Below are 21,285 nucleotides of genomic sequence, written 5' to 3'. Positions count from 1 at the left end.
CTCTCTGTCTCTCCCTCTGTCTATAACTCTACATCTCACATAAATAAATAAAACCTTTAAAACAAAAATAAAAACCAACTGATTCTCAGGGTAAGTGTGAACTAGAATCTCTTACAGGGCTTGTTGGACAAGAAGCGGCTGGACTCCAGTCCCACAGTTTCTGATCAGTAGATCTTGGGTGGAGCCCTGGACTTTGTATATCAAACGATTTCCCTGGTGATGCTGATGCGGCTGACCCAGGAACCATGCAACTCATGGGATGTTGGACACATGCGCTAGTGTTTAAATCCCTCCATTTTTCTTTCAAACCCTCAGGGATTTAATTTTCTTTAGGTAGCTGGCAATCAATATGCATATTCTGTGGCTGTTGTGTGAGGCTGAAAAGTGAGGGGTTGTCCTTTCACTGACAGCTTTTACACTAGGAAAAGCCATGGAAGTGGAAAGAAATGGAAGGAGCCATGGACATAGCACAATTTTTGGAATGTAAAAGATCTGACCACCAGTCCTGATTGTACATCTTCATAGCTGTGGAATGGTCTGCAGGTTTCTTAACCCCCCTGAAACCGTTTTCACATCTGCAGTTATCTCAAAAGACTGTTGTGAGGACTCACTGAGTTAATGATAGTAAAACACCTGGCCCACAGAGGCATTCTACAGATCCTGTTGCTGTCAATCACAGTTGCGCCTGCTCAAGGCCTTGTCACTCAGATCCTGGACTCCAGTTCCCTTGCTGCAAAGTTAACCAGTCTCTGGTGTCCCTTCCAACCATGCAACTGTCATCACACCAAACCCTCCCATGGCTTGTACCAACCTGCAAGTTGAAATCTCAGTCTGCTATGATGACAATTCTCTCTCCACCTTCCCCACTCTCTTTGCCTCTCCCTCTCAAGGCCCAAACACATTCACAAATAGATGTGTAATAGTGTTACTGCCAGCTTTACTATGATGTGCAATTTAGTGTTTTAATTAAACAGGATTTGGGAGCCCTAGGGCATTTCATTCCGTACTTGTATTTACAAGCCAAAGTCCTCTGAATCATGCACACATAAGACCATTGTGGGGCCTCGTCTACCGATATTTCAGATAATCAGTGATATAATACCTAACAAGCAATCAAGAATTAGAACATTACATATTTAAAAGCTACATGAAAATCAATAAACCATTTCCCCTCCTTTCTGCAGAAAGACAAGAGGCAGTTGAGAATACATTGTCACCTCTAATTAGCAATAATCAAATTCAAAGACACCTGAGAAAAAGTGCTCAGTACCTTAGTTGGCAGCATTAAAAAAAGAGAAGGATTCTGTGAAATTACACTGGTGATTTTTTTCACACCCCAAGGTCTCTAAATTTAATTGCACACTGCCTTTTTTTTTTTTTTTGACTGCAGAATACATGAGTATCTCAATTCTGAACTGAGCACAGAAAAACAAATTACCTGGACTTAATTCATAGCAATCCTTAATGATGTTCCAGAAAATTAATTTAGTCTTTACCCATTCTAATTAAATGTGCAGAAATGTGACCTATTCTCTTGGTCTCCCCTAATCCTGGGTCAGCATAAAAGCCTTGTGGATTTTGAACTTTAATAACTTATGAGTGGTTCATAAATTCTGGAGTACATAGTAAATATCTGGGTCACTTATGCACACAATTCAGGGCTATATTTCTGACAATTTTGCAGACATGTATTTTACATGTCACATAACTAGCCCAGTTCAGTTGCACAAGTCAGCTATGTTTAGCACATTTATCAAGCTGTTTGACCATCATGATCAATCAGCTTGAGCGATTTTTATCTTTGCCAATAAGACCCCTGATGCCCATTTCTGTCTCATGCCCTGCAACACTAATCTACTTCCTATTTCTGTGGATTTGCCTTCACAACCTTTCTAATCAACAAAATTATACAGGAGATAGTCTCTTGTGTCTGCCTCCTTTCACAAGCATATATTTCTGAGGGTTACCCATGTCTACTAGGGGACCATTTGTCTGAACTGCAGTGTGTGGTAAGTACGTATCATAGATTGTCTAACCATTCACCAGTGAATGGACATTTAGACTGTCCTAATTTTTAGCTATCAGAACAAACTCTGCTATAAATATTGGCAATCAACTCTTTGCAGGGGACAATGCTTTCATTTCTACTCTGCAGGTAGCTAGCAGTAGAGTTCCAGGATCATATCACAGTTTGATGTTTAACGTTTTGAGAAGATGCTAACCTATTTTTGCAAAATGGTTCTAACAATAGATATCCCTACTACCTAGAGACTCTGGTTGGGCAATTCTGGGTAGGGTCTAGGCATCTGTATACTGAACCAACTTACTGGGCAACTCTGATGTAGGTATCAGAATCACCCCATAGAGTATATATGAAGAACAAACGAATGAAGAGAAATTATGAGGAATTTATTAACATGTGGCGCATTCTGCCATAATAGTAGCCTGATAGTGTCCTTTATTTTTGAAAAAAATTTTTATTTATTCATTTTTCTTTATTTGAAAGACAGAATGAGAGATTGAGATCTTCCATCCACTGGTTCACTCTCCAAATGCCTACAATAGCTGAAGCTTGGCCAGGCCAAAGCTAAGGGCCAGGAACTCCAACCAGGTCTTCCATGTGGGTGGAAGGATCCCCAGTACTTAGGCCATCAGCTTCTGCCTCCCTAGTGCATTCAAAGGAAGCTGGTTCGGAAGTGGAGGTGGGACTTGACCCAGGCACTCTAGACATGAGATGCATGGGCCCCAAGCAGAGGGTACTCTGCACCACAATGACTGCCCCAAGAGCGGGTTCTTGCTTTGATGTTCAGACAAGAGATTCTGTACTGCACAGCCATCAAGAATGATGATGGAAAGAAAAGTTACACTTAAACTTGAGTTAATGTTTGATTGCCCCTCTTACAACTGCAACAAAGTTTGCCAAAACCTGCAACTTTCGAAACTGCCTTACTACTTTACAAAAATCCTTGGATACTATGTAAGCCACAGAAAGGAATGAAAGATTAAATTTAGCAGATGATTTTTTTGAAGAGTATATTTTCCTAGAAAAATGTGGGCTCCTGGAGATGGGGCCTCACTTGCTGATTAGCTGAGCTATGCTTCCCAAGCTGCTATTTTAATAACTCCCCCTGGGGTGGAAGGTGGAAGAGAGGCTAACCACCGTATCACTCATGTCCTGCTTGCTGGGCCAGGCAACATCCAAGAGTTGAGGGCTTTTTACCTCCAAGGAGAAAGACAGCACGACGTCTGACTTGGAGAGCTGGTTCTCGCTCTCCTCGCCCATGTCAATGAGGGAGGCGTTGTGGCTGCGCTTGAGCTTCTGCAGTTTGAACTCCCCGCCTTTGGACACAGGCATGCTCTCCAGGTTGGCCATGAGCAGGTTGACGGACGACTTTAGCTCTTCGATGTACATGTTTTCCATTTCTTTGGATACAAACTTGGGAAATTTGCGTTCCTTAAGAAGAGAACAGAAAAGCATGAGCGGAAGAGTAACCAGAGACCTACACAGAAGATTTTCATACACAGCCCAGAGTCAGAATCACATCTACCACCAGACACTGTGGCACTGTGTCAGAAAAATGCTGTCTTGTGGAGGCACCTGCCTGCCTTCTTGTTAATTAGAATTTCCAACATGTGCATATACACACACACACACACACATACACACACACACATTCCTAAACAAAGAGTAAGAATCAAAGGTTTTCATTACAGTTCTAGAATTTTTCCAGTTTTCTCCAGCAAATTTGATTTGTGGAAAGAAAAATGGGGCGATATTTTGCAAATTTGATTTCAGTTCAAACTGTTTTTCTTTTTAGCAAACTGCAGTCAGTTGTGTTTTAGTTATGGAAACAGAAAGACACCCTATTTCTGGATATCTATAGTTTTTTTACATGAATAATTCAAAAGGGGCTCATTTGAGATGCTTCCAACTTAGCCTGTGGCTATTTCTGGGAAGAATAGTTACCGTTTTCAAGAAAAATGGAAAAAATTAATGAAGTGATAAAAATGTGATTAAAATTCTTTAGAAAAGACAGAGCAATTTATTTTAAGAATTGACCACTGCTTTTATTTCTTCCTTGCTTATGGATTCAGTTATAGTGGCAATGCTCTAGCCACACTACTTGTTTTTTCAAACCTCTATCTGCATGCCTTGAATATACTTTGCATTGATCACCTTATTAAATCATCATTTTTCACTTGGAACATTAACTTGTTTTCCCAGCCTCCCCTGTTATAACTGACAGAATGAGGAGCAATGCAAGTTGGTTTGACTTTTTCTTTCTTTTCAAGCAGCAGAAAACTCCAACAAAAACTGGTTTTAAATAACAAAAGGAATCCACTGGCATGGAAATGTCATGGGGTAGTCCACCTTCAGGTAAGGTTGGAACCAGATGTCAGATGATGTCAACACAGCTGAGTTTTTTCCTTCAAGATCTTGGTTTTGGTTCCTATGGGTTGGCTCCATGCTCAGACTGGCTTCCCTGCATGTCACAAAAATATTACTAAGGATCTCACAATATACTATCACACTATCTAAATGAAGAATGACTTTTCCTTTTTGAAATAGCCATGGAAGATAGAGTTCTTCATTCTAGAATTCTCATCCAATTCTGATGTAGGTTACTCCCCTGGATCAAGGTCTATGGCCAGTTACATTCTGAAGGTTATGTCCTTTGTCTTCCTTGCTGGGAAACTCCATTTAGACCACATGGAGCATGAATTAATTTGCCCATTGTGGGTGGCAAAACATAAGACTTCCAGACATGGGGAACCTGACCCAGTCAACCAATAGTTCTGTAAGTGGTACATCAAGCAGATTTGTTCCTCAAGCCATGGAACTGGGAGACATTGAGACTGCAATGAGATCGAAATGGGAGAGTGGAGATGAAGCAGCAAGATAATACAGTCTCAGGATTCATGGCCATTCTGGGCCCTGTCAAAGTGGAGTAAGATGCTTGACACAGAAAAGAGAGGGAAAAAAAACCCCAGAATATAGAGAGAGAAGGAGGAAAGGAGAGGAAAAAACAGGAGAGAGAAGTAGTCTGGAGTGGCAGAAAGGAGTTTTGACATTTATTAGCTTTCTAATTCCCTCGAGGTTTAGTGAATCTTCCTGGATATCATGTCCTTGAGAATCTCTCATTTCCTTTTCAAGTTACTTCTTCTATCCACGAGTTAGCCAGAGGGTGTTCCTTTGCTTGCTACCACATGAGCTTCATGCAAATGTAACTAGTGGTTTCTTTCTCAGAGCTCGGTGGTGCCTTTGCATGGTCAGTCTTCTTCCTACCTGGAGGCTGTCTTAAGCATCGCTCCCCTCTCCTCCTCCATACTTAAGCTTCAGAATTTCACTTCTGGAAGCTGAGCCTCTGTGTTATACTTGCTTGTAATACCTAGTTTACCTACTTGCTAACACTTACTGCAGCGGACTAAATATCTTCCCCTCCCCAACCTCCAGCCAAATGTTCAGATGCTCAAACCTCATCCTCATGGTGATGGTATTTGGAGATGCATCCTCTGGGAGGCAATTAGGTCACAAGGGCAGGGTCCTTATCAAAGAGACCCTAGAGCGCTCATTTGCTCCTCCCATCATGGGAAGATGTAGTGTAAAGAGTTCTGTCTTTGAACCAAGAATCGGGACCTCATCAGACACTGCTAGTGCCTTCATCTTGGACTTGCAGCCTTCACAACTGTGAGAAACAAATTCTGATAGTTTATAAGCCATCCATGGCATTCTGTTATAGCCACCCAGTGAACTAAGACCAAAAATTATGTATAATTAAGCAACTATGAGTTTTATTAACTTAGTGTCTGTCTTTCCTTCTGTGCCATGAATCATACCAATCTTGATACTCCTGCTGGATTGTGGGCATCTAGCATAAATGTTTGGCATATAGTAAGTATTCAGTATATGTGAGCTGAGTTAATGGATTGATGGTATATCAAAATGTCCATATTAAATATCAATGTAGCTAAAAGTCAGCTGTGAGGAGGAGGTGGAAAGATGATGAATTAAGTTTTGCAAGAACACTGAGAATCTGCTTTTCCCTGTAAATGACTATGGGGGGGTGTCTGAAATCAGAGTCCTTGTTCCTTCTGAATTTCATTACATCCTCCTTTATGGTTGGGCCCAGCCCACTGCCTAGAGCTTTCTAAACACATTGTGGGCATCTATGAGAGTAAACGCAGCATGGATGCTTCTGAAAAAAAATGACAGGTTGATGATTCAACGCAAACAATCTAAAAAAGTCTTTTTGTCTTAAACTTCTGTATGGTGGGCTTGACTGTTTCCATCCTTGGATTCTAATCAGGCAACAGCTGTTAAGCTCAGAACTTGGGAATCTTTCATGTAAAAGGCCATGATGATGGGAGGGTCTGGCTGCCAGGCCATCATAACTTAGCAAACATCTACTCCCAAACACTGGGCCTTGTTCAGTGTCAGCACTGGGGGTATCATGATGCATGACTGACACATGTCTTCTCTGAGATGATCATGAGTGGGAGGAAGATCTATAAAGAAACCTCAAGGTAGATGCTGTGCAGAAGTGTGAGGGTACTTCAACAAGTTTGTGGAAAAATTGAATTAAAAGCCACATATTTTAGTGTTTTTGAAACTCACACATAGTTTTTTCATTACACCTATCCATCAATGTTTAAAGGCCTTGCATACATAAGACTGAATTCTTCCAAAGGAAGTCCAGGGTAGATTTCCAGAGGAGGTAGCCTTTGAGCGGATAAATAAAAGCATTTGCCACCAGTTTGAGATGGCTGAGACAAAGCCATTGTTCTTTTCTTCTCCCCAAGGGAACACGAGAGGCAACGATGGAAACAAGAAGGTCTACGTGTCTGGACACGATCACGAGGTACTTCCCTATCTCATTTGGAAAACAGCCCTTCTGCAGAGTGAAGGGAACAACAAGATGGGTTGACTCATGATTCTGGGTAGTCCCTAGGCCACAAGAAAGAAGCCGAGAAGCAAATGTCATACATTTATAGAATCTGAAGGCCATAATTATTCTGTCCTATCTCTTTCCTCCTCATGTTGGGACCCAAACCTCAGTAAATCACATGGGACTTTCCAGTGAAACTGACTAAGTAGTATCTGATTTTATTGCCACTTGCTGGCTTTGCAGTTTTCAGGTGCATGGAGGGAAAAAAAAATCAGTATTTGTAAAACGGATTCTGCCTTGCTAATCAGCTCTGAGACTGCATCATAACTACAGTCCTTTTATCACGCCCCTGTTAGGAACTTATTTGAGGTGATTCAGAAGAAGACCCAGGGGCTATAGACAGTACCATTTTGGCTCAAACTTTATGCAGCACAATATTGGAAAAATCCAAAGAAGGATCCTTCCCCCTAGAATGTGGACAGTTTCTAATGACATCATTAAACCAGGGTCATAGAGCTGTCATCAGCAAGGGAAAACAAGGCCATTTGCCTGCTTTGACTACCGAAGCCTTGAAAAGAAATAGCACTGTCAATCTAGGCTGAGGTTCTTGAGTGGAGATTTCGGAGGCAGACCCATTACGTACAAATTTAAAAGCTGCTGTTGTGCCAAAATAAGGAAAATGTTGTTGTCCATCTTTATGGCTACCTTTTCAAGCATAAAAGCAAATCAGCCTTGACAAAAGGATTGCTTATTCATATTGCTTTGTCAAAGACACAGCATGCAGATAGACAGAGTTCTCCTAAGAAAATCTCTATTGGTCACTTATTTTTGTTTTGGGGTAATAATGTTTCCCAACAGGGATGGTCTGTCTCTCAGGGACAATTCCTACCAGGGTTATTTATGTTCAGCCAGACTGAAGTATTTTTGGAACATCTTGGAAGATACCATTGGAAAGTTCTACACGTCCTTCAGCCATTGGCTTTTATTTTCTGATTCTGGATTTTTCATCCAGAAAAAGATGAATGAGGTGTGTATAAAAGCTGACAGTGCTACCTCCTTTCAATGAGAAATACCCTAGACTCCAAAATGACTCCAAATGACATGTGCTGATAGGTGACAAGAAGGGATGTCACATAAGGATACTTGTAGACAAGGGAGATCAGGGAAAGTGTTGGACCTCTTTGACCCAACCTGTCAGACACTTCCAGGTCTTCCGTCATGTGTCAGTGGTATAGTGGCCAGTGAGGATAAGAGAGGAGAGATGACAGGATGGGGGGGGGCAGGCTAAAATGTGACCAACTAGATATCACGTGACACATGAAGAAACACAGGCAGCACAGAGCACAAACATGGCATTGAGGATCCTTGTCCAGTACACACTAGTGACACAGGCTTGACACTAATCCTGGGTGTGCCACTTACTAACTTCATGACTTTAGATGGATCTCTTCATCTGATGTCTGGTTTCTACATTTGAAATAAGATAATAAACCACACAGAACTACCATGAAGAGTAAGTGGTGGTAGTAAACACAAATGCCTTTTGACTACTGGTTCTCTGCACCCTACACACCACACACACATACATACACACATACTCAAGAGATTATACCAGGACCACAACCACTATCATCACCAATACTACTAATGTGACAACTATAGCAAGGGTGAGCATGTCAGATGGCATTTACTGAGTGTTAACTATGGACTGGACACCCGTCTAAGTACTTCACATACTTGGCCTTGCTCAATCCTTCCAAGTTCACCGAGGCATATGCCAGAAGAAAATGAGGCCAAAAAGTTGAGGCAACAACTAGTAGAGTCGAATATGAAACCTACCAGATTCATTCCACAGCCCATGTTTTTAGCTAACACGTGACAGTACAGAACGCCTGGGCCCTCAATGTCAGGAGAGTTGAGGTGACCCTATGGGGCCTCCCAGCTTGGCCCCCTATAGGCAGAACATCCTGGAAGAGTGATCGCTCAGCAGCAGCTTAGGGAGAGCCGACTCCTCCACAGTATTAGCCATTCATTCCATCATTACCCAATTCACGGTACTGTGTAGCCTGAAGTGCAGGGAGTGATGAGGAAGGGGCAGCCACGTTCAACCAGAGAAAGAAAATACGGGGAGTAATTTGTCAAAATCAGCCACACAGACAAAAGAAGGCATTTCTGGGCTTTGGTATTACAGTTCCCTAGATTACGTTCTTTACCCAACTCGATTTACTCGTTCAGCTTTAGGAACTGGGTGGACTTCTTTTCATTTCAAGGGGCTTCAGAGGACCTCTTTAGCTTTTAGGTTTGGCCTGGAACTTGCATTTCCCTAGGTTCTTAGCTTGATGACAAAGGCCAGAAGCAGAGAGATGCTCCCTTTATACATTTTCTTTCAGGCAAAAATTGAATTAAATTCTTGCTATGTGCTTGGAAGGTTATGCTGTGTCACGACACAGGTAGGATAATAGTTTGTAAGCTGGTAGAAGAGGATTCCACTACTATCCGATTCTTGACAAAGTGCAGAATACAACTATTCCAATGGGAAAATATTTGGATATTATTTCTCTTGGATGATTACAACAGGGCAAGGGTAATTTCACACCTACATGATAGCTTACAAAAGTGTTGTTTCACTCCCAGACTTCTGTCACTGATACCATAAGCTATATTATTTGCATTACATAGCTAGCTCAAGAATTTGGGAATTTTTGTCCAAAATGTGACCAGAAGAACTGGGAAGTATCATAGCAGCACTAATGCCACCATCTGCCTATTTAAGCCCCAATGTCAACTTCTGATCAGACACATTAAATAACTTAGACTTAATTCCGGGGTGAAATTTAGGGACACTTTAATATCAACATGAGAGGATTTGGGGAAATGTTTGAACAGGGATTAAGAAGTCATTTCTACTAGATTAAAAAAAAATGCATTCAGATCTCTTCCCAGAGCCTTTAAGGCAGCGTGACTGATGTTCACAGTGAGGCCACCTCTGTCTAATATTCTTGTGCATTCTTGTCTCCCTCTGATGATCTGTAGGATGTTGGTGCAATTGAATTGACAGATGACAGTGCAGGGTTGTGACTAACAGAACACTGACTTGCTCTTGCCTCCTTACCTCCTAGGAAGATAGAACAAACTCATTGAGGTGTGTGATGATGAGGACGCTTCTGGCAGGATCAGTGGGGTCACAACAACCTTTTTCCAGATTACAAAAACACAGAGTAGAAGGCATTCTGAAGTCAAGCAGCCAGTTTTGCCCATCATTGGGGTTTCTTTTGGGCTTCTGGATAAACTGAATGGAATGCACCACAGGTTTTAGTAGAAGAAAGGAATTAGTTTTCCAGAGAGAGAGGGAAGAGAGAAATAGGGTGGTAGCCCTGCATGGAATAATTTCTTGCCTCTCCCCTGATAACTAAAAGAAATGGCATGAAAGTTGGAATTACAGGATTTAGCTTTCTGATTACTAGCTGAGCGAACTAGGGCATATCACTTAATGTACTTGATTTGCCTCCACTGAGGAACAATTACTGTACCTCCAAGGATTGTCTTTCACGGGTCTCAATGTGAGCCTGTGTCTGACACAGTTAAGAAAGTACTGTTAGGGATAATGTATTAAGTTGTCCATCAGCAGTCAGGGCTATGCTGATCAAGTCACCATTTCTCATAGTGTCCACTTCACTTCAGGAGGTTTCCCCTTTGGTGTTCAGTCAGTTGTCACCGATCAGGGAGAACATATGGTATTTGTCCCTTTGGGACTGGCTTACTTCACTCAGCATGATGTGTTCCAGCCTTGGAAACTCATAACTGGTGCATAGGGAGATTACTGATGCCATAAACAGGAGTGTCAATTTGTGAAGTCAACAGCAGGAGTCACTGTGCACTTACTCCTCATGTAGGATCTCTGTCCTTAACGTGCTGTACACTGAGGCTTAATGCTATAACGAGTACTCAAACAGTATATTTCACTTTGTGTTTCTATGGGGGTGCAAACGATTGAAATCTTTACTTAATGTACACTAAACTGATCTTCTGTAAAAAAAAAAAAAAAAAAAATTATCAATTCCCAACTTGACTCTCACTGGGATTAAACGTGACAATAGGTCTGATCTGATTTCATCATCATTTAAAAAAAATCATCTATTATTTTTCACTTAATGTTTCTGTGTGGGAGCAAACTGTTGAAATACTTAAGGTATGCTAGGCTGATCTTCTGTATATTAAGATAATCGAAAATGAATCTTGACGTGAATGGAGGGGGAGAGGGAGTGGGAAGGGGGGGGTTGTGGGTGGGAGGGACGGTATGGGGGGGAAGCCATTGTAACACATGAGTCGTACTTTGGAAATTTATATTCATTAAATAAAAGATAAAAAAAAAAAAATAAAAAAAAAAAAAATAAAAATAAAAAAATAAAATTAAAGGATAAAACAGGAAAAAAAAAAAAAAAAAAAAAAAAAAAAAAAAAGAAAGTACTGTTAGGGAGAGATAGGGGAGATAGATAGATAGATAGTTAGTTAGATAGATAATTGGTGGGAATGAGGTAAGATGATAGCCTGGGTGAAAGGCGTATTGGATCCTCATGTTATGGTGATGAGGAAACTGAGGTTCTGCATTTGCTGCACTTGTGAAAGTGTTCCTTAATGGTAGCAAGCATAGTGATTAAGAGTTCATATTCTGTTCTTTGAATGACATTAGTCAAGTCCTCTGATATCTGCATTTGCCTCCTTGTTTATGAAATTGGGGTAATGATAGCACCTCTCTCATAAAAGGGGTGCAGCATTCAATAGATTATCAAATGCCAAATGGTTCGAAGTGAGTGTGGCACAAAATAAATGGTATGTAAATGATAGCTATCAGTGCTGGGTATATCTGAGGTATTTCCTAATTCATAATGACCATTCCATGCATAGCCATGCCTCTTGCCACTCTCACCCAAATGATGCATCACCACCATCTGTGTATTCAACTATACTCTCTCTTGTACCCCACAGTAGATTGGTTGAATGCACCAGGATTTGGCTCTTGAACCCAATTGGGCCGATCAGAGGCCAGATTCTTGGAATTCAGAACTTGAGGGATGAGGAGAGAAAACAGGGAAGAGAAACAGAAAGATCTGAGAGGGAGACTGCTTGGCTTAATAATTCTCTATTTGGCCAAAGCAAAAACACAGAGCACTGTGGGGCAGCCATGCATCCTCCCGGAGAAGCAAAGAAAGCTGGCTTGCAGCAAAACAAAGGGCAACACCCATGACACAGAGATGAGAGATGGAGAAAAATTCCTGGCCTCTTTGTGGGCCTTGGTTTGAGTTCTTTCTTGGGTTCTGGCTCTTCTATGCCTTCATCCCTAGAAACACCTCCTTATTCCCCACTTTTTTTTTTACATAAGCATCGTTAAGTGGGTGCCTCTCACTTGCAATCAGAAGTGCTTAGACCATCTTTCAACTCAGGGAACAGAGTGAATTCTATGTGATGGGTGACATCTACATCCAAGAACTTGTGGTTATGATATTTACAGGAGATGACGTTCAGCCATATGGGTTGAATTGCACATCCTCACTAAAATTCACTGAGATGCTGGAAATAGAAAAATCAGGGCATGCTAAAAGAAGATAAGCAGAGGTGCTTTGTTTCAATATCTCTTCATGAAATAGATCATATCTGAGACCTTGAGATCTAATTTTTGGTGAATGAGATACTTTGCCATTTTCCTCAGTTTAGCCAAAGGGAGAATTTATTTTTCTTGGAATCCATTAAGCCAAGAGAAAAGTAGTTACATTGCAGAAGATGAAGAAATACACTGAAGTGGTTGTTTAGCCTAGTGGGTGAGCCACCATGTCCCACATCAGGGTATCTGGGTTTGATTCCTGGCTCTGGCTCCTGACTCCAGCTTCCTACCAATGCAGACTCTTGTGTAGTGATCATGGCTCAAGTAGGTGGTCAGTGCTACCCATGTGGGAAACCTTTATGAGTTCCTAGGTCCTGGCTTTGCCCCAGGCCAGTTCTGGCTATTGTAGGCATTTGGGAAGTGAACTAGTGGCTGGGAGCTCTCTATCTGTCTCTGACTCTCAGATAAATGAATGAATGACCACAATCATATCTTAATATTTTGAGAACTCCTTGCCTCAGATGATTCTCTGTCTCTATTTTTTCTCTGTGTGTTCGTTTTATTCTTTCATCTTTTCCTTACATGGAAGAACTGAAAATGGCTGCTGAAATCTCTTTATCACTAAAAGACACAGTAATTCTGGCCTATAGTACATGGGTCTCAGAGAATGGTCTCACTGGTTTAATATGAATCAAGTGTGTATTTCTGAATCAATTGCTATGGCCATACTGGGCAGGGAATTTTTATTAATTCTCCTAGGTTGAAGAGCTCACTCTACAACCAACTTGCTGTCGCAAGGGTACATCTGGCATAAGTAAGCATTGCAGAAGAACAAACAATGGGATATAGCGGTGAGCAGGTTGTCTCTAAAACCCTCAATACTCTTATTTTTGGGGGACCATCTGTATGTTCTTAAATTCTTCTCCATCCTCTGTAAATAACAACTAATATTCACTTTACTTTTCTATTTCATTAAGTAAGCAAGTTCGGTTCTATGTTATTAATAATCTCCTACTTAGCATCAGAATACTTGGTGGTGTGGGCTGGGAGAGACTTCTTTGATCTGCTGTTCAGAGATGAGCATCTTGGCTCACTATGTTTCTATGCTCATTGTTTATCCATGGCCTTTTAAAAATTACAATTGGTCTAACACTACTCTCTTATCCCGCTAAACTCCAAACTAAACAAAACAACTAAACCAAAGGTACCATGGGCTTGATTTTCGAGTGTGTGTGGGAATGAACCAAATGACCTTCATTTCGTGGATAAGACACTGATAGGAGACAGCGAGTTTACAGAATTCTGAAGCCTTACTGATATTTACCTCCACTTTCAGTTAGATTCTAAAACATAATAGCCTCCTACACTACCTGTAGCCACATCCATAACTGCATCCCACTTTTAGCCATCAGACTGACTTCACCACAAATTTTAAAGGTGCCCAAAGAAGACACAAGATGTTTTGGTAAAACCACATGAGCACAAAAAGAAGGATGCTCTGGCTTCTTGGACTGGTTTCTTGTCCAGCTGAATTCCTTATGCATGTCTTAGTCCTAAGACACTTCTCCCTACAAAGTCAACGTTTGCTCCTTAAGCTCTACTCCATGCCCATCGTCCATGTCACTTCTTAGAACACCACCATCACAAGCATCCATGGCTTGTGGCTGTAGCCACAAGCAGAAGAATTCTTCTTTTAGCCAGGAGAAGCTGGTTGGTATTGAAAAGTGTGATATTTTGTTTTCATAGATTGTGTGGTATTAGGGATGATCTTAAACTATGTCATCAGGGTGTGTGGTTAGCCTGGTTGTTAAGATGTCAGCATACCACATTCCACCTCCTGACTCCAGCTTCCTGCCTGTGTGGACCTTGGGAGACACTGGAGATGGCTCACTTACTTGGGTCCCTACCACCCTGTGAGACACTTTGATTGAGTTTCTGGCTGCTGGTTTTGGCTCTGGTCCAGTGTTCTCCCTTTCTCTTTGCTCCAGATAATAAGTAAACAAACAAACAAAATTAAAAAATCTATTAAACTCTTATTTTGATTGCTGACTTTCTAAGGGTCCTTTAAATTTTGAGCATGAGGTAAGCACCTCAGCCTAATACTAGTCCTGACATTTAACAGACTTGAGGGGCACCTTGCTGATGCTTATCACTCAAAGCCTGGACTTCCTCATGTCTAAAATGAGACTGATAACTAAAGTGGCCTTGGAGGGCTGTTCTGAGGATTGACTGAGCTAACATTTTAGCATGCTTGATATAGAGTCAGTGTCCAAAAAATACACCTAGAATTGCCACTATTAATAATAATATGAATGATAGCAACAGCACTAACAGTAGCTACCACTTGGCTATAGTCATCAACAACAATGATCCCCATCCTTTAGAATTTCTCTCTCCTTGGATACTGAGACATGCAAATAAATACTCACCATTCAACGAAGTGCCATAGTGAAATTCCAGATCAGTATGGTATGAGCAGAGAGGTGAGAAGGACACACTGCTAAGCTCTCAGAGAAGGTGTTTATGCTAGCCACTGAAGCCTCAGTAGGTCAATTTGATAGGCAGAGAAGGGCAGAAAGGTCATTTAAGGTTGAGATACAAGTGAGGAGACAGACTCTGAGCCTGGAGAGCACCTGCTATCCAGACAACGTCTCCAGATGGGGACGTCCCCATGGGAAAGTTGTTAGAGGAGAAGCTAATAAGGAAAGGTATGGTTTGCTGATGAAGAGCCTTGAACGCCATTCTAAAGAACTTATTTGGGGGCAGTGAGGGAATCTCCTGGAGAATTTTGAGGCTCTGTTTTGACAAGTTCACATGTGAGTTTTGGAACAGCAGCTGTGTGCAGGATTGACAGGAGAGGTGGAAGGGGCAGAGCCAGGGACAGCATTTAGCATCCAGATGAAGGCAGACCATGAAGGGCTAGAGGAAAGCGTGAGCAGTGGGATTGGAAAGCAGTCAAGAAATCTCCAGTGCACATTGAGGAGGCAGAATCAGCAACACTGGGTGGCTTAGAGTGTTGTAGGGAAGGAAGAAGAAACTAACAATGGGGAATACCCTTCCACTATAGCAACGTAAAATAGAATACAGGAAGAAGGGCAGGGTGGGTGTTTGTATGGGGTGGGAGGAAGGAGATAAGGAGCAGATTCTGAACGCATTCCACTTGAAATGCCTGGACAGTGTCCTAGCATAAATGTCCAATAGACAGTTGGAAATGAGAGTCAGGCTCTCAGAATAGAGGTGAAAGCCTTTGTCTGGGTGTTCATTGGAGCATAATGAATACAGGTGATACCTCTAGAGAGCTGGCCTCTGAGGACCCAGTTAGGGTGACCATCCTTATATTCCCTCCTCTTTGCTTCTCAGCTTAGTTTCTGAAGGCCCTAGATAAACACTGTGCTTCCAGGGTGGGGCTCTGGCCTGGCCCCCAGCAATCATCCTCACAATGTCTTACCTTGGCTATTTGGTCTGCCATTTGGAGACGTCCATCCAGCTCTCGTCTAATCTGGGCAGCTTGCTCATCCGGATTGTCCAACTGCACAAAAGCACAAAGGTATTAAAAACATGGAGACTTTCAGTTTGGGTCAAAGAGTCAACAAATTTCTGACTTTTCATATTACACCCTCCCCAGCTCTGTGCACCTACTTCACTCTATTTTACAAATGTTCTTGAAACCAAAAATTCCAAATGGAGTGAGATTCAGTTAAATTCTTCAAGGCAGAACATGACAGGGTAAGCAGTTACTAACAGGGACATTGGAATGACCTTGAACAATAGTCATCAATCACGTCCAAACTGCTAAGCAGTACTATTTCTAACACATGCTCAAGGCAACACCTCTGTTTTGGCCCAATAAAGAAAGTGCTTACATAGCAGATGTACAAAGAAGGTGGTAGTGATAGAATTTTTAGAAGTGTAGGGAGTAGACATAGTGCATACGCATGGCACTTCCCAACTGCTGTCCCACTGTAGGAACGTGGCAGATTAATGAGTCATTGTACTCCTTCTCAATGAGCCCTAAGATCTTCTCAATCATCTTTACCAGATGCCATTTCCCTGTCAGCTGCGTTGGTATTTAAGGTGAAATCTATCCTTGCCTTTCAGGATGATGACAGCCACTCAGGCATAAAGATTAGAACATTCAAGTATAAATATACCTGGAAAATTCTCTAACTTCTCTGATTTCATTTTTCCCATCTATAGAATGAAGAGATCAGTTAGGTAATATGCCTATTTTTCACATATTTCTATGAAACTATGAAAGAGATTGGTAAATATTTCTGCAAAGTATCAAATTAAAACTTCAGGCATGGAAGACCATAAGATCCTTCTTGCAATGAATTAAGTCATCCACCGCACTGTGAAAACAGCCAAGGACAGCAAAAGAATCAAAGTCACTGTGTCCCAATTAAAGTGTATCTACAAAAGGTGGCAGGATTCCTGGTCTATGAATTGAAGTTCTCTATTTCCAAGTAAGCTTTGCTTGAGCCTTCAAACTCTAACTGAATCTTATTTTTTCAGGAAGTTATGATTTATTTTATTCATATAAAATTTTAATAAGAAACAGTAGCATTCAAGTAGGACAGGCATTATTTTTCTTTGGTGACTATTATAACAAAAAGCTGCTTGAGAAATACGTGTTTCTAAGTTCCATTCTTCTAAAAGTCATTTTTAAAAGCTCCATGCTTACCAAAACAACACACAAAAAAAGAAATAACAAGAAATAACAATGGTAGTTAACTGTGCTATGAAATGGTAATTTCTGGTATGAGGCAAATAATCATCCCGGACAATTGATGGCCATACTATTGAAGTGTCAATATTAGTGTTTCGTTTATTTTCCAGAACTCAGAGAGATCCTTATGACTTGAGGCTGTGCCCTTTGTATCCCACTACTCAATTCAAGAGGCAACGGGTTACTTCATCTTCTCCTTCCGCTGTTTGGAAGAGAGGAACTACTTCCTGGTCGTGAAAGTGGGATTTCCAACACACAGCTGCATGCAGCTTCTGAGGCAGCAGTGTGTCCCTGAGAGATGATGTTAGAGACTCCCCAAGACAGTTTCCAGGAAACGTCACCAAACGTTCAGATAGGTTGGGGAAAGGTTGTGTCAGAATGCATGTCTCTGGGAAGTCCTGTAGAAAGGACACTTGTTGGATGTTGGTCAACTCAACTATTTTATATTTGTACTTTTGTTTGCATATTGCACACAAAGAACACCAGTTGGAAAATCTGTTCTAAATTAAAGGGTTAATACATAAGTCATACCACTAGTCAGTGTCCATTCTGATCACTGCTTACTAACAGATGCAGGTGGGAAACACAGGGCCCACAGCATTGTTTTTAAGCTACAAAGAACAGCTTTCTTTTTATTTCTGTGGTAAGACCAGGAGTTCTTCAAATCCAGGTGCAAACACAGCTGGGCCACTCAGAAACACCTTATTCAAAATACATGTGCAAACCAAACACCCTGCTGCTTCCGTGAGCAGCAGCAAAATGATTCAGTTAGGGGCTGATGCTGAAAATTCTGCCAGAGACAGGCTGGTTACAACAGTGGAAACTGGAAAGGGAAAAAGTCCAACAGAGCCAGCTCCCCGACTTCCTGTCCTGATCCTTCCCCTTGACCATCACCCCAAAAACTCGAAGCTTCTCATAGTCTGGTGAGATCTGATCTTGCAAAACGTAACCACAATCATCGAAAATGTCGACAATGGAGATGAACAGGCAAGGTCTAAACTGAGTTTCAATCATTCATTCATTAACTCATTTATGCCTTTTTAATGGAATATCTTGGTACGTTAAGAAATTAGAATACAGAAAAGAACAAGACATACTCAGCTCCTGACTTGAGTGAGCTTAAACCTTGTGAGAATAGATACGATTATATGAACAACTTGGGTATAGAGGAGAGGGGATTAACACTTGTTGACATCTATATCAACCACTAAGTACCTTATGAGTTGTCTCATACACTTTCATAAATGGTCCCAAGAAACAGATGGTAATACGATTCTTCCACAGGACAAAGGGCTGTGGGGTCAAGAAATGCTGGTCCCTGATGAAAATTTACAATAATCAATACAGAAAATTTTTTCCTAGTAGTTGCATTTAAGTTTGTCTTTAGAACATTTCATGAAAACAAACTTTCCACAAAGAAATTTGGGAAATTCCACATGTGAAACAACTTTATGAGGCAGGAGACATTTATTCATGTTGAAAGAGTTACAAAGAGAGAGGTAGAGAGAGATCCTCCATCTACTGGTTCATTCCCAATGAACCAATTCATTGGGTTCATGCCCACAATGCCCACAATGTCCACAATGAACTGGTTCATGCCACAATGCCCAGTGTAGGGCCAAAGGCCAATGGCAGGAGCTTCACCCGGCTCTCCTAAGTGAGTGGCAGGGGCCCAAGCACTTGGGTCATCCACTGCTTTCCCCAAAACATTAGCAGGGAGATGGATGGGAAATGAAGTATCTGGGACATGAACTGACTCTCATATGGGATGCCGACATGGCAGGTCACTGCTTTGCTGCAATACTGGCCCCAAGAGGCAGAGAACATTTTTTTTATATAAATACAATTCTGTTTTCTTTCTTTCTTTTTTTAAATATTTTTATTTATCTATTTGAAAGGCACAGTTGGAGAGATATCTTTAATCTGCTCATTCACTCCCTAAATGGCTGCAATGCCTGGAGCTGGGCTGAAGCCAGGAGCCAGGAGCTTCTTCCAGCTCTCCCACATGGGTGCTGGGGTCCAGGCACTTGGGCCATCTTCCACTGCCTTCCCAGGTGCACTAACAGGGAGCTGGATCAGAAGTGGAATAGCCGGGACTTGAACCAGCACTCATATAGGATGCTGGCACTGCAGGCAGCAGCCTTAACTGCTACACCACAATGCCAGCCCCTAGCAGGGAGCATTCTGAAGAGGAGGCAATGGAGTGGCAGTACGGTTGAGGATGGGCCCCCATTCATAGAGCTGGTCAAGTCTGCTCTGCTTCAAACGGCAACTCTTTTGCCCTGCATAATTTTTCCTTCCTTTGCAAACACCTTCTTTGTCGCTCCCCCTCTTCGTGGAGGAACGGCACAGGACCCTGCGCTGTTCTTTCGTCTGCTCGGCCCTCCCCGGGTTTGCTGCTGGTTCTTCCCGGGTTGGCTACTATCCCTTCCACCTCCGTGGAAGGGCAGTTCCCCCTGGCCACATTCCCCACTTCCGCAGGGGAGCGGCACACCGCCGGCCGGCTCTTCTCGGGGGCTGCACAGGTGTTCCCTCAGATGTTCCCCTTAGATGTTCCTGGTGCATGCCGTCTCTCTCCTCCTTTATAGTCCTCCTCCGCCAATCCTAACTCGGCTGCCCACACGCCGAGCACGCCGCTCTCCTCCAATCAGGAGCAGCTCCTGCAGCTTGTCAAGTTGGTGAGAGGCAGCTGTGCGGAAGCTGTTTACTTCTCTCCCAGCGCCATACTGTGGGAGAGCAGATGCATAGAGTAAGTCCTAATTCCAGTAACTCAGTCCAGTCCGGGCTGCTCCCCACACTTCTTTTGGTTTCCTGACTGGTCTTGGCAACTAACAACCTCAGCACTCTCACTGTGTTCCTTTTAGATGGGGTCAACTTGAAACATAGGGCCACTATTGGGGATGTGGGAGGGGACAGACATGTTGACTCTGTCACCTGTCCATGATTGACTGTTTTCCTTCATGGAGGCTGTAGCAGCACCAGATTTGTCCCCAAGAAATGGCAGCAGTGAACATGTCCTTACCCTGGCTCTTCTACTTGGTAACTGCATGACCTAGGGCAGGTCACTTAATCTCTGTGCATCAGGTCTTCTCATCTGAATAATCAGGATAAGTCTATTTAAGCTTGTCACGAGAATTAACTGAGAACAGATATAGTGTTCAGCCCCGTGCTGGGCATGCAGCAAAATCAGAGGAACATGGCTGCTGCTCCTTGTGTTGTTCCTAGAGCATCCCAGGCTGGCTGCATTTCTGACAAGGGCCACCATGGGGCATCAAAGGCTCAGACAGAAGGCACCTGCAGGGATGGTGTTCCTCCCAGGTGTGGATGTGGGTTCTTGTTCTGACACTGTGCACTGCCAGTGATCGGGGCATCCACCTCTTGACAAGTTTCCCTGGCTTTGCAGCATCTCCCATGATCTCCAGGGTCGAGTCCCTTTGCTCTGTGTGACTTTAATTAGCAGCAGTGACCAGAGGCAGTCCCTGCCACCTGACAGCTAATGATCTGAGAGTAGGATGAAAAGGGAAAAGTGAACGAAGCTGCTGCAAATAGCCTGGCCTGACAGCGAAGGCCATCCTCAACCAAGGCGCCTGACAGCCCCGCTGTGTGACATCCCAAGATAGAAAGAAAAACCAAGTCATTACCTTTTCAAGTGCAAGAAAGAAAAAGCCAGAGAGTGAGCCTCCATGGAAACCAGGTTGTGTTTACTATGGTCTTTTCCTCCAAGGAAAGGAAAGATCAGCTAGAGAACCAAGCTAAGGGCAAACCTTTCCTGTCAACAGCTCATTAGGTTTCAAAAATGGACATGTACATGAAAGCCCTTTACCTAATTAGACAAATAATCTTCCTACTAGTAGAGGTCAAGCAGAGGCATTGTGGTTGTTCTCACTTGAGCTGACCCAAGAGACACATTTCCTTAGGCTTTTCTTTTAAACTGAGCCCAGCACTGGCTACATGCAGGCAGGGTCTCCTGAGTCACAAGCTGCAGCCTGTTGGAGCCTTGCAGATCTCTCTGACTCAGGCATGGCACCCTCTTAGTCAATGCAGAGATGAGAACTCAGATCAGTGGCAGT

At 42.5% G+C, this 21,285-nt stretch overlaps 1 protein-coding gene across 26 annotated transcripts in view; it reads right to left on the bottom strand.

Annotated features, from left to right (window-relative positions):
* The window catches only part of CADPS (calcium dependent secretion activator), a 519,152-nt gene that overhangs the window by 260,260 nt on the left and 237,607 nt on the right, over positions 1-21,285 (bottom strand). For all 26 annotated transcript variants that reach the window (XM_070050647.1, XM_070050650.1, XM_051851510.2 and 23 more), the window contains exons 4-5: positions 15,935-16,015; positions 3,221-3,454 (exon numbers count right to left, since the gene is read on the bottom strand). In XM_070050647.1, coding sequence (XP_069906748.1) covers positions 3,221-3,454; positions 15,935-16,015 — 315 coding nt within the window. The remainder of the gene's footprint in view (positions 1-3,220; positions 3,455-15,934; positions 16,016-21,285) is intronic.

The sequence above is a fragment of the Oryctolagus cuniculus genome, chromosome 10 (assembly GCF_964237555.1).
Source record: "Oryctolagus cuniculus chromosome 10, mOryCun1.1, whole genome shotgun sequence".
NCBI classification, from domain to species: Eukaryota; Metazoa; Chordata; class Mammalia; order Lagomorpha; family Leporidae; genus Oryctolagus; species Oryctolagus cuniculus.
This window is presented reverse-complemented; position numbering and strand designations above follow the sequence as displayed.